This window comes from Antrostomus carolinensis, unplaced genomic scaffold (genome assembly GCF_000700745.2).
Source record: "Antrostomus carolinensis isolate BGI_N321 unplaced genomic scaffold, ASM70074v2 scaffold24591, whole genome shotgun sequence".
NCBI classification, from domain to species: Eukaryota; Metazoa; Chordata; class Aves; order Caprimulgiformes; family Caprimulgidae; genus Antrostomus; species Antrostomus carolinensis.
Genome location: NW_010292359.1, coordinates 9,521 through 23,473, shown reverse-complemented (window position 1 = coordinate 23,473; position 13,953 = coordinate 9,521). Strand labels below are relative to the sequence as shown.

General features: G+C 33.9%; 1 protein-coding gene across 1 annotated transcript in view; it reads right to left on the bottom strand.

The window, feature by feature from the left end:
- The window catches only part of LOC104531908 (low-density lipoprotein receptor-related protein 1B-like), a gene marked incomplete at both ends in the record, with an annotated part of 61,717 nt that overhangs the window by 38,525 nt on the left and 9,239 nt on the right, over positions 1-13,953 (bottom strand). The window contains 9 exons of the mRNA XM_010176948.1: positions 1,313-1,432; positions 2,461-2,595; positions 3,059-3,196; positions 3,455-3,577; positions 4,157-4,279; positions 7,393-7,525; positions 8,419-8,525; positions 9,578-9,707; positions 10,303-10,409. Coding sequence (XP_010175250.1) covers positions 1,313-1,432; positions 2,461-2,595; positions 3,059-3,196; positions 3,455-3,577; positions 4,157-4,279; positions 7,393-7,525; positions 8,419-8,525; positions 9,578-9,707; positions 10,303-10,409 — 1,116 coding nt within the window. The remainder of the gene's footprint in view (positions 1-1,312; positions 1,433-2,460; positions 2,596-3,058; positions 3,197-3,454; positions 3,578-4,156; positions 4,280-7,392; positions 7,526-8,418; positions 8,526-9,577; positions 9,708-10,302; positions 10,410-13,953) is intronic.

Below are 13,953 nucleotides of genomic sequence, written 5' to 3'. Positions count from 1 at the left end.
AAAGAGGGAACCATTAACTGTATGGCAATGGAAATGAAGCTTGCAAAAAATTCAGATGTAGGATAGTGATTCCTGGGTATTTAAATTATAAAGTGTCAGAATTGTGCCTGTGTTTCTGTAATAACAAGCCACTATCCACAGTAATCTTTTTTGTTCCAATGTCATAATCTGATTGCTTCCTCAGTAACATGTAACGGTGCTAAATCTTGAGAGAGTCCATGTTATATACCGAGGAAATGACTAATGACTCATTAATATGAACCACCCATGGTAAGTTTGCTTCAAGAAAATGTGAACTAAGCACGTAAGAAACCTGACTACCACCATCTAGCTACCTAGCATGGTTGTACCTACATTATTGACTGGTGAGGTACAAAGAAGGAAGAACTGGAATTAATGTGATACAATTAATTACTGTTCCAGGACATATGCCCACAACAGGTGTTTACTGGCCATAAAGTTCAGATTGGGTACTGCTCATAGTTGTGCACCTGATAGGCACAGACATGTATCAGGAGCCACACCTTGTAACTTCAACAGTGTTTCTGCACGTGCAGGTATAAGTCAAACTCACAACAAAATGTCACTAAAATGCAGGAAAGGTGCTAGGATCATCCTTTCAGTTATTCAGATACAGATCCATAAAGATTATGTTACGTTTATTCAGGCAGTTGCATTGTTGCTTGTTCCATTTCTAAAATGATTTAAAAGTTACATAATACCCAGATTTAATTATTACTGCCATTTTGTTCAAGAACTCTGCCTTATCAAAGACAGAAGTAACATCTATGTGTGCATATTTCTTTACCTTCTCTGGATCATGATTTATATGAAGAGTGTATTCTTAGGTGACTAAGAAAAACCTCACTTAAATGACTTATATAAGACTTTTCAATAAGACAAAACAAAACAGATTAACTACAGATGCTACTTAATTTATTCCTAAAGTTCTAAAACATGTTTCTATAAAAGAGCTGATTGTTCTCTCAAGCTTTTAAAGCTTCACTAGGATGCTGACATGTTTGCTAATATAATCTCTCTTTTTCTTATTTGTGTATATATATTTTTTAGAGAAAGCTGGAGTTGGAAATGGACCTTCATATTAAGTAGGTTCATTTACATGGAAGTGATAAGAATTTACTGCTTACCAAAATGAAAGGTAAATCTGAGTGGTTTTGAGAATTATTGCTGTGTACTATTCAAGAAATAATTCTCTAAAAATAAATTGTATATGCCACACATTAGAGTTACCAACCATGTACATAATAAATGATTTAGTACTGTCAATCTATTTTGATTTTTATAGCCTTACCTTTTGCTATACAACTGTTATTCCTCTCCTTATAATTTTTCTCGCAGGCACATTTGTATGACCCCTTAATATTATTGCAGTGTTGGGAGCAGGCACCAAATACCATACACTCATTGATATCTATGAGGGAAAGAATTGAAATTTATATATCTACAGCTTAATACTCTATTATTTAACAAGTTCGGAACATCATGGAACAAATCAGACGAACAAAATGAATTCTTAAGCATTGTTGTGTCTTGCAACAGTAAAAGGAATCCTGCTGCAATTATCACTAATGTTATTTCCACTGCAATCAACGTATCTAAAAAAGATATATTATTTCTCCATCCTTCTTATATCAAACCATTATCATCAGATCTTAAAATCAACGTTGAGAATGAAAACATCTGTTAAAGTTATCATCAACAAACCTATCTCCGTTACAGATGAAACTACATGATCAACCCTTACTGGAACACCTCTTGTATATATGTTTTTCTTAAGAGCCAAACAATGAAGTTTTGGTATGCAAGTATCTATTCACTTTGATAGTCCCACTGAAGTGATCAATGTTTTCCTGCTTTTTATTGCTCAACAGTAAGAAAATGAATTCACAACCCATTCTTTGGGAAGGTACATTTATCTTATCTTTTTATTCAACTCTTTCATTATAACAACTACGTCATCTTTTCTGACCAGTGTGGCATCATATATACAAGACTACATTTTCTAAGGTATTTTACTTTCAATCTGTTTATTTTCATTTCAATTTTCAGTTTTACACATCTTCATTATTTTAAGCTTCTCAAAATCTTCTCATCTGCTAACTAAAATGCCAATAACAACTGCTCAGTAAAATAATCTGCTAGACCTTAAATGGCCCATTTATCCCCTAAATTATAAAATCATTTAATGGCCTGACTTGAACCTTTTCACATTCACAACCAATGTTAATCTTTGACAACCTCTCCAGGTAAACTGCATAAATCTACATCCTGTAAATCCTTTCAGTTTCTTTCTTTGATTTCTTAATCCCATAGCTCTGAAAGAGTTTTTACTCTGCAGAAAAAAGTATGTGATGTGTATCACCTTCTCCAGTATAGAAAATTGACTACACAGTTGACTTTTAATACTTTACAGCAAGGGATGATGGAAAAGATCTGTACCTTCACATTGTCTATTCCTCTTGTTTCTCTGAAATCCAGGTTTACACTGACACAGTAGGGATGTCTTTGTTTGATTACAGTATGCGTCATCTCCACAAGGATTCACGTTATCTTCACATGTGTATTCAGCGACACCTAAACATGAATGAAATGTCTAAAAATAGCCTTATGTTTTAACTGTTAAAAATCAGATCTAAAGTAACAACAACAAATAACACCACAACAAATAACACCACAAATTTATTTTTCTGTTAAAAGATCAAGGTAAATTTTAAACAAATACATGACATTACTGTATTTACCTACATATGCACATAAATTGACACTGTTTAATTGAGATACTTTATTTCACATCAAGAATTTAATACTAATTTTTTTCTTGCTGCAGACAAGAAATCAAATGCAGTCAACCTGAATTGCTATAAAATTTGCTTTCTTCTTGTGGTATGTCAAATAGAATTAACTCTTCTATAACTAAAGAATAACTAAGTTTATTTAACTTCTGTGTTGTTGAATAGGTTTTGCATGGATCAAAGTCTCAGTTAGTTATTTATTTTCTGCTACAATCATGGAAATGTGTCTTGTCAGACAAACTCACTTATTTTGCAGTCTTGCTCATCTGAACCGTCTCCACAGTCATCAAACCAATCGCACTGTAGCTCCATCGGAATACATTTCTTATCCTTACAAGCAAATTCGTCTTTTTTACATGGCCTTGCTTTATATGTGATTTTATCTATATAATTACACATTAATAAGAGAAAAATAAATCAGTATTTATGATTCTTAGATTATTTTTGACACATACAAATGGGAATAACCATGAAGCACTAAAGAAATGGAAATTATTTCAATCTTAATTTATTTCAGTTTCAAATTCTGATCTACTAACCTCCAGTTAAATTTTACTGAAGGACAAGCAGATCTCTGTAACAAAGTTTGCCTTCAAGTTCTTTTCTTTGCTCTGAATGCCTTGAAAGGTAATATCACCTACCACAGTGATCTTCATCCGAGTTATCACCACAGTCATCAACTTCATTGCAAATCTGCTCAGGTCTTAGACAAACCCTGTTGTTTCTACATCTGTACGGCCTTGTTGGAGGGCATGGAAACTTTACTGTACATTTAAAAAAAAGCAAAAAAAAAAAAAAAAACGCAAAAAAAAAAAGAATCCACTATTACCCAGCTAGTATTCTTGAACCTTCTTTAATGTCTCCTTATCAAAGCAATAAGCGGGCATGGGAACACAGTTGTACCTGACATATGAATGGTGCTTGATTTTAACTTCTGGTACCTAATGTAATAACACTTCAACAATTTTTACAGTATAAGTTTTTCATTCAGGGAATTAAATTATTTTGTGCACTAAGGGTAACTACACTTCTTTTTTTGAGAATCAGTAAATATGACAGAAATAAAGCAAAGGAAGTAGGAAATTCAATGATGATCAATATTTCCATGTAGAAGTAATTCCTATCTGTGCATTTCCTACAAAGAGATTAATTTCTAACAAATATCTTATCTGAAATTACATGAGAAGCAACAACAATGGAAAAGTATATCCCACATTTCAAGATAATCTTTTAAAAGTCAAATAAATAAAACTTAGACACATATGTCCTTATACATTTACGCATGTTACATGTAATTTCTTGCTTTACCACATGAAAAGCACTTGAAAAATTTAATATCATACCACACATTTCAGCAACTTCATCAGAGTTATCTCCACAGTCATCCTCGCCATCACAAACCCAAAAATGAAGTTTGCAGAGGGAATTGTTGCACAAAAATTCATCAGCTCTACATATATTTCCTCCTGGGAGGATGAAGATAGAAAAAACCCCAGGAAAACATAAAGACAAAAGAAAAAAACATCAGTTCTTGATAAAACCAGTACAATCATTTACATGTACTATCTGCAGAGAATGACGCACACAGCATAACTAAATGAACAAATCTCAACTGAAAGAGTTGGAGAGGCAGAGAGAAATATTAAAAACCTCTTCCTTGACCACACACTTTTCTCACTTTCTTTCCATGACTGTTAGCTGTGAATTCCCTATTTGGTCTGACTAGAAAGGGCAGTTATCAAAGACACTGACAACTCACCAGTTAGGTGTGTTCCCCCTGCATTTAGCCAGGAGATGATTAAACAATCTTTCTGTCTATAACTTCCTTTGGTGATGCTGCCTTTCAGAAAAGAGCTGGCAGGGTACCTCAGAAATTCGTGCTACCAGAGAATGGTACAAACCAGAAGACACAAATATAGGCAAACTTGTGAAAGGCCACTTCAGTTCAGGTTTGTCTCATATGAATGTCTCATCCTCCACCTATTCCTACTCCCACTCTCTGAGACACACATTGTGTTCAGAAGAGACGAAGTAATTGCAGTCCCTTAGCCATGAGGTAGCATCTTTTTCTTCTCCTGCGTAGTAATATGCTCAGCCAGGCTTTTAACATCACCATCAGCTATAAACTCTGTATTTAGCCATGTAGGCACAGGGTACATAAGACAAGGTGACCTCTAACAGTCTTCCCTTTTGTAACTTCTGAAATTTCTCATTAGGATATTTACTGAACACAAATGCAGCAATAATAAATTATTTCATGTAACTTTAGCATTGATTGAACCCCGAATCTTCTAACAAAATGGAACAGGGGTTGAGAAAAAATGTTTTGAGATCAAGTGCTCAAGCTTTAAAAATCGGTTCAAGTTGGATTCAGTTTTAATACATGTAGCAGTAAGAAGGCATTTTGTTTCAAAATTATAACTAAATTTTACCACTACCAGTCAATGAAGTTATAGAAACGTATTGAAATTAGTTTTCTACCTAACACGTTTTTATAGTAACAGGTTTCTCAGTTTCCTGAGAGGAACAGAGTATAAAAGAAATAAATCTGTGTACCTTCAGAAGAAGAAACAATTAAATTTCATATGATAACACCAAAAATCTCACTGTGGCTTGCCTCAATGCATTACATCCATCCTAATAGTTAGATCAGGCTCCAGTGGTTTTTTTACTTACTCATTCAGTGCCCTGTTCACACCCCATTAAAATCAACAGAAGGCTCTCTTTCACTATAAAGGGTTCAGAATGCTTTAAAGTTTTTTTCCAGAATATTAATTTGCATGAAATACCCACTGTGTAAGAGGATGTTGGGAACTCTCACCCTCCCATTGCAAATATAACTTATGAACATTAACAGAAATTTTCTCTATTATCATCTAAGGAAAAATATATGATATTCAAGTATTCTTTGTGATGAAAGACATGAATATATATAACTGTGTGTGTAATCACAATAAAACCATATTTCTAGTTGTATAATAAGATTGAAAAGAGCTATGCTGATAAATATGCACAGTGGGCGACAGATAAATATTACAGAGATTGTTTTAGAATGCTGTAGAATAAGACTCCATTTGTGTTTGCAGCATTTCCAAGGAGGAAAAAACTAGTTATCAGTGAGATAAACTGGCATTTGTTTCATGTGATTGCTCTGCCTATCATAATTCCTTTATAGAATAGATTTCTATAACAGAAATCATAATTGTGACATAAATACAAAGTATTATAGCAATAACCAACTAGGCAAAAGGCTTCTTATTGCATTATAAGCAATTTGCAGTTCACAGAAGCTCCATTATGCTATCCAAAGATTAATGTGGGCTCCAGATAAAATAAGTGCGTTACTACTTACTTACACTTCACTGGTTTTTAAAGAGATACAGTCCAGATATTTTAAAAGCAGTTTGAAAATGGACTAGACATTTTTAAAAATGTTGTTGCTCCCAGTCTTCTCAAAACAATTCATTCTTCAATGCTTCCAAATATGGTATTTTTCTCTTTGCATCTAAACATCTCTAGAACATTCTTCCCATTTTCTTCATTTTTCTGCTCTCTTTCAAACTTAATAATCCCATATTTTTATTTTTTTTTTCCTAGTGGAAGGTGTTGGTTAGCGGACTTATGGCAAACTAAGGGAAGGATATTTTACTCTGCAATTGCTTGCTTCATCTCTGATTAGTGTTACTTATTCCTGTATTGTATTGTATTATGCTTTTGAAGCTACACACATACACATATAATGTGATTGTAGATGACTAACACATAGAATTGCTACCCTTACTAAGAATTTTGTGCAGTTACACTGCTACTGTTTGTTAGCTCGAGAAAGTTTCAGTTAAAAAAAAAATAGAAATAAACATCAGGTAGAATACTATAGGGAACTAATTTAATAATGTTTAATTGCATACATCTATGTGTGTATTTATATATAGATATGTATTTAAATATATACGAATGCTCAATTGAAAACATACATTAGAACAAGAATTTGCAGAAACTATGAGAATTAGACCAACAGATGTATATCTCAAAAACACATTTTGAAGCTTAATCATAAGCATGAAAGCCTGAGCACAGTGTTTAGCTTCATGTGAATCAACTTTTGTGCACAATTCTGCTCTATAAGGAGAGAGAGAATTCAAAACATGGTTTTATGGGTTCTGGTTAGTTGCAACATTTCATCTCCATGGAAATAAATAGAAAACTGAGGTCTCAAGATTACTTATTTAGCAATTTTTCATTATATTGAAGAGCCTTGTAATTTATTGTTGCCTATAAAACTGTAAATTAACTGGATTTATCACTGATTTCTCTGATGAGACAGAATATGCTTCCAGTAATAACACAATCTTTTGATCCACGGGGAAGGAAACACAAAGAAGGAGCAATGAGCTGTGTTATAAACAATGTAAGTTTTGCTTCATCCGGCAAATGGCTTGTAAAGCTGCTATACTGTCTCTGTTGAAAGAGGTCACAGACCTTTCATTTCATCACTTAGAATGGTCAGGGTACCACTAACTTACAACATGTGTTATTACAAAAAACAATATAGTAAGCACACGAGAAAAGTGTCTCTTGCCTTGGTCACAGTTTTCTTCATCACTGCCATCCACACAGTCATGGATCCCATCACAAAACCATCTGACAGGGATACAGTAGGCCTTATTCTTGCATCGAAACTGATCTTCTTTACAGTCTGTTACACAATCCATCTGTGTGAATACAGATATGAAATAAATATTACTGAATTAGAACAACAACATATTTAAAGACCAACCTAACAAAATTTACCGACACTGTTTTTTGTCACCCTAAGTATTTAATTCAATAAAGTTGTTCCTGACAATTGAATGTGGAATGAAATAGTTACTGAAGTCCAGGTGAAATAGTAGCAACACGTTACATATGTTCTGATATTACTTCTTTATGTTGCTTAGTATTAGCAATGGAAACAATGACTACCTTGATATTTCTGCAGACAACTGCCCTAAGAAAACCAACCCTGAATATGAGGACACATAGTGCAAACTGGCTCATATCCATATCGATCAGGACTAGAAACCTCCAGAGTGGATTGTCTTCACCAGCACTGTGTAGCACTTGGCTCAGGGATCCTTCAGGTTCCAACTGGCACCTTTATGGCTCTGAGAAATAACAACTACTTCTGGTCTTTTTTATTGAATTTGTTCATGAAGGTGGTAATTCTTTAAAAAGAGACCAACAGTGCAACATGTAGGAAGAGCAGTGCCTGCTAGGACTGTATTAGGTGAATCTAGAAGACATGGGAGCCAAACATGACACAAATTTGTCCACAAATTAATTTGGAGCAGTCCCTGAAGCAAACTCCCACAGAACCATGTTCAGATTTTGATTTAGGGAAAACAAATTTGTCTGCTCCAAAAGGTGGCCACAGAGAAAACAAACATAATGCATTGTAACTACCAGTGAATCAAAATCATGGGACTAAGTTCAATGGTTGCAGAAAAAACCAAACCAAAAAAAACCCAAAACAAAACCATTTGACCTTTTAATCAGTCCTAAAACTTAACAAAATTACATGCCAGACAGTAGGAAAAAAAATACCCAATTAAAGGTTGTCATCTACCTCATCAGATCCATCAGCGCAGTCATACTCTCCATTACATTTCAAAGATGCCGAAATACAGCCTCCACTTGCACATATGTACTCACTTGAAGAGCAGGTTGGAGATGCTGGTTACAAACACATGTTTTAGCATTAAGAAAAAGACAATTTATAAATAAGTTGCTTTATAATTTTATGTTTTCACCTCATTAACATAGTGAGTAAACATGTATTTATAGCTGACCAGAGCTTTTACAAACGTTCATGAACTACAATGAAATATTTGACAAAACTTAATTGTTGCATCCTAAGTAAAATGTACAATGATAGTGAATTGAAATTTGTGTTTTATCACTGAGAAATTTCTTTTTGTGTTTTCCTTGTGCTTGGTAACAATGGTTACTAAACACATACACATATTCACAGAGTGAGCATTAAAAAATGGCATTCTTTAAAATGGGCTTAGGGTTTAGCTATGTATGTTAAGTTACTAAGTGCTTATAATTAAATAAGATAAATTTATAAGAAACCATGGTTTTAGAAAGTATACGTTATTACAATTAAAATCAATGCATATTAATCAGTTTCTTTTAAAATACAGATGGACATTTTTGTTGCACTGGGAAGAGGGGAATTTTGTCATAGGTTTCTATCAGTTACATCCATCTAGACCAAGCTTACAAAAAATTTAGGAAAAATCCTGCAAAAATAAACAACTATATTTTTCCAAGACAGCAGTAAGGAAACAATAACAGCAACAATAATAATTTTCTAGAGAAAATCTTTGCATAAAGACTAGTAAAAATTGAATGAACGCTACAAAGCAAAAACTCCACAGGGACACTTTAGTAACATACCAAGAATTACTGCTCTTTTCAGAGCAGAATTCTATAAGCTGAGTATACATTATCAATTTATATTTCAATATGATTAAATTAAATACCATTCCCCCAACTAGCGTCATATTGCATAGCTGTACATAAGTGGGTTTTTCAAAACACAAGTAGGAAGATACAATGAAACACATTCAAAAGATAAAGCATTTCAGATTTCTTTGCATTCCTCCCTACTCCTAGTGCACAAGGAATCTTGATTTGTTGATTTATTTTTTCCTTATTTCATTCTCATTTATTTCCTTGTTCCATTCTGTTTTATTTCTCAGCATTATTTAAAACAATACCTGGTTCACAATTTTTCTCATCATCCCCAAGTTTGCAGTCTTCATGACCATCACATTTCCATTTGGCCGATATGCACTGACCATTGGAACACTGGAACTGATCTCTTGAACAGCCTGTTTCACAATATCTCTGGTACAATAAAAAACAATGTACGAGATCAAGAGTTTAATATAAATATTGGCAAATACACGGCTAATCAAAGAAGTTACAGACTAAAGTCCTCCACACTATGAAATACAGTAATTCCTTGTGAAATAAATTGGTAGCTGTGATTCATGAATGGTGGTTTACACCCTCTAAGTAGGAGGGAAGCATCTGAGGTCCAGCACTGGCAAGAAAGAAAAAGAGAGAAGGGGGACAGGAAAGAACAGAAAACCAGCAAAGGATTATCCAGTGAGCTTCTGCTTTACAACAGTCTACACTGTTTACTCAAAAAACCCACAAAAAAAACAACTAGGACACAAAATATATCCAGGATGGGAAGAGGTCGAGATTATTGCTTATTATTAAGACTATCATTAAACATGACTTGATTTTATTTGTACGTTCTCTTTTTAGGATAACTATTTCAATAGTCTAGTTTTAATTCAGTAAACGCATTTGCACATATGGATTAATTTGTAGAATTCTCATTGCTGCTTTTTAAAATACTGATATGTGGGAATCTCCAACACTATAAAACTATTAATTTTCTAAAGAAATATTTTTCCTGGAAGAAGCCTACCTCATCTGAGCCATCTGCACAGTCATAGTCCCCATCACACCAGAATCTTGCTGAAACACAGTCTCCATTGGCACAAAGGAAGTCTTTCAAAGTGCAAGTTTGAGGCTCTGAATAAAGAAAAGTAACAAGCCTAGGTTTATTAGCATTTGCATAAGATATTTTATACATTAAACCCCCCAATCAATGAATGAATATAACAAAGTCCAAACCACTCACTTGCAAACTATAAGGACTTTTTTTTCTGTGGCATTTTGTTTCATAACATTTTATAACTATATTTTATTTATATATAGTAAGATAGTAATTAAAATACTTTCAGTTCTATCAAATTTCTTTGGAAAATTATGTGATGCTGACTATATCAATATTATTTATTTATTATTACAGGTTTTGTGAGATATGTACCACAGACTAGAAATTCATTTTGCACCTGTTAATATCCAATGCAATTACAAGTAACCAGATCTCTGATTTTCAATCATACAATAACATACCATTTATCAAATACCTTTTAACATATGTGTGTGCCAAGAGTCAACTTCCCCTTTGCTAAGCATTCAGGGGAATAGTACTGAGATGGTAAATGGAATGCCTAAGAGTTTAGAGTTTCAAGTAAAATAATTCAATTTTCCAGAAATTAAGCATGACAGGAAACATGACAATAATTCACTGACTTAAATACTTACAAAACTGCTTGAGAGATTAACAGAATGAGAATACAGTCAGTTGCAAAAGTCAACAGAAAGTATGTTGTCATAAAAACACACTACTGTCAATATGAGAGAAAACAGAAAAAAAAATAAGGGAGAGAATTTTCAAGTAATTTTAGGGAAAACAGAAGTGGGATGTTAGATAAAAAAGAATCTGAAGAGCTTACAGATGGATAGAAGACAGTAAAGATTAAAAGTTAAGTGGGATATTTTGTGATTAATGTATATGTTTTTCTACTCCCCGGGAAGAAATGAAACACGGGGAGGTCTGAAGTCATTACAAAAGGTTCAGGAAAGTTGTAATAAAAGCAGATTTACATCAATTGCATCAGTTCTCCAGCAATGCTATATTTAAGCAAATCAAAGGTTAGCATTCTCAGATTATATATATATAACTACAGCTAATTTTTTTCCAAAGCAAAAGCTCACTGTATAAATGTTAGTAAATCACTGACATTTGATACTTTTTGTTGTCAATAGGCCAGGAAGAGGAAGTTCAAGATATGATAAATTATATAAAGGAAATAATCTGTGGGAGAAGCAATTCACATGCAAATAAACATTTGTCATGTTTCTATATTGATTTGCAAAATATAAGCAAATACATTTTTGATACTGCTAATAAATTATTTATAGACAGAGATTTGATTCTGGAAAAATGTATACAATGAGTTAACTTCTCAATTCCATGTTTGCAAGAAATATTTCTTCTGCTGCTGGAATACATCTCTGTGATTTACATATGAACAGAGAAGAGTACTTTCCCATCAGTGCTCAGACTGCTACTGAAAGGAGTAAGTATTAACAGACTTCTGTACAACCAGTGAAGGACAGCATCTTTCAGCTTCTGCTTCATTAAAACACTGAAAACTCCTTCCTGAGAAATGCATTTTTAAATTATTAGAAAGAACTGTATTTGAAACTCAGCACATTAGATGATCTACTTTCACATTTTGAAGTCTGAAAATTATCTGTTGAGCCAAGAGACAGTTGTCATCAACTTAAATGGTAGCAAAAAAAGGCTCTCACAAGAAATATTTAAAGTTATTTCATATTTGGGGTTCAATTTTGCATTTAATGGGCATAGATACTGCACTAAGTCATGAATTGAAAGGGTTTTTAGGAGACTGGTGTACTGATATACAAGTCCGAGGGAAAAAACCCAACTTTTTTTCTTAAAATAGGATATGAAGTTCAATATATACACACAGGATAAGTATGTTTGCTCCTTGTGAGAATCCTATCTCTTGTAAAAGTTGCCACAACCCAAACTTCTGGAGAAATTAATTTGTATAACAAGAAAAGTGGAACTTGCATGCAGAAAAACAAGCAGCAGCAATACAAACATGGGATAGGAGCACTTCAACCAAAATGAGTTAGAAGTGTGCATTGACCTCTTGATTCATCCTGGCATTTGACAGTAGATCACAAAGATTTAGAGGAATTAAGAGATGGACAAACTTAGGCTGCAGTTTCTTGTGATGAATAAGTATTCATCACATCTACTACTATAAGGTTGTGTTGGAGTTGAAACCTTCCAAGAAGACAAGTCAGAGTACCTAGCAGTATGATGCATCCACATCATATCAGCAAAGTAGTATTATCGTGATGTTGTGGGTTAACCCTGGAGGACAGTTAAACCACATACAGCCGCTCAAAAGAGTTACAGCATGAAAATTTGTGGGTTGAGGTAAAGACATTTTAAAAGGTAAAACAAAGCTGCATGCACAAGGCAAAGCAAAATAGTAATTCATTCACTACTTCTAATCAGCAGGCTGGTGTTTAGCTGCTTCTAGGAAAGCAGGGCTTCAACACATGTAATAGTCTCGGGAAGATAAATGTCATAACTCTGAACACCCCTCTGCTCCTTCCTCAATCTTTCCCCCAGCTTTTTATTGCTGAATGTGACATCATATGATATGGAATATCCCTTTGGTCAGTTGAGGTCAGCTGTCCCAGTTGTCCTCCCTTCCAACTTCTTGTGCAGCTCCAGCCTCCTCACTGGTAGGGCAGGGTGAGAAGCAGAAAAGGTCTGGACACTGTGCAAGCGCTGCACAGCAACAACTAAAACATCATGTGTCACCCACACTGTTTTGGTCACAAAACCAAAACACAGAATCATAGGAGCTACTATGAAGAAAATTAAATCTATCCCAGCTAAAACCAGTACACACGACAAAATGGAAGAGGATAAAAAACCAAAACCACCCTTTTTTATAATTCTTCATTCTCACTGATAAAAACAATTAACGTGGACCATCCTGCAGAATGAATGCCTGTAAACACAATATAATTGAAGTGGTCATGGGTGGGTTTTTTCATATATTTAATGTGGTATTAAATGCAGATTTTCTTTACTTATTCATTTTCAATAACTTTACTTAGCGTTGAATTTCACCAAAACAAAGAAGATACTTGTTCTGTGTTAATCTAGGCATAAGACTGGTAGGTGTACATACAAGAAGAAACCTTTGGTACACACCGTTCTTATCATACCAAAATAGTACACTTGCATTTGGCTAGCACTGACACCCAGCTGCTTTTAGAAAACTACCACTAGCCATTGTCTGACTGGCACCAAGTCAGCTGAGCCTTAAGCAATGTAAAGAATGTGCATTTACAGCACTGTCCACTTAAAATATACTCAAGGTGACATCAGAAGACATTCCAGCTCAGTTTCTTTCAATATACTGGTTTAAAACGTTTTCACTTAAACATTAAATAATTGATAATTCTCACTGCATTTGGGATACAGACTTATCCCAGGACAAAATTAACTAATTTGTTTTCTTGACAACTTGTAGAAGCAAAAAAACAGCATTGAGAAGATTCTCTAGCAACAGTAATATTTTTACACTGATTGAATTCATGTCATTCATTAGCATTATTACGTTTGCTTTGCTTCAATGTTTACAGTGTATTATATTTTCTTTAATTACAT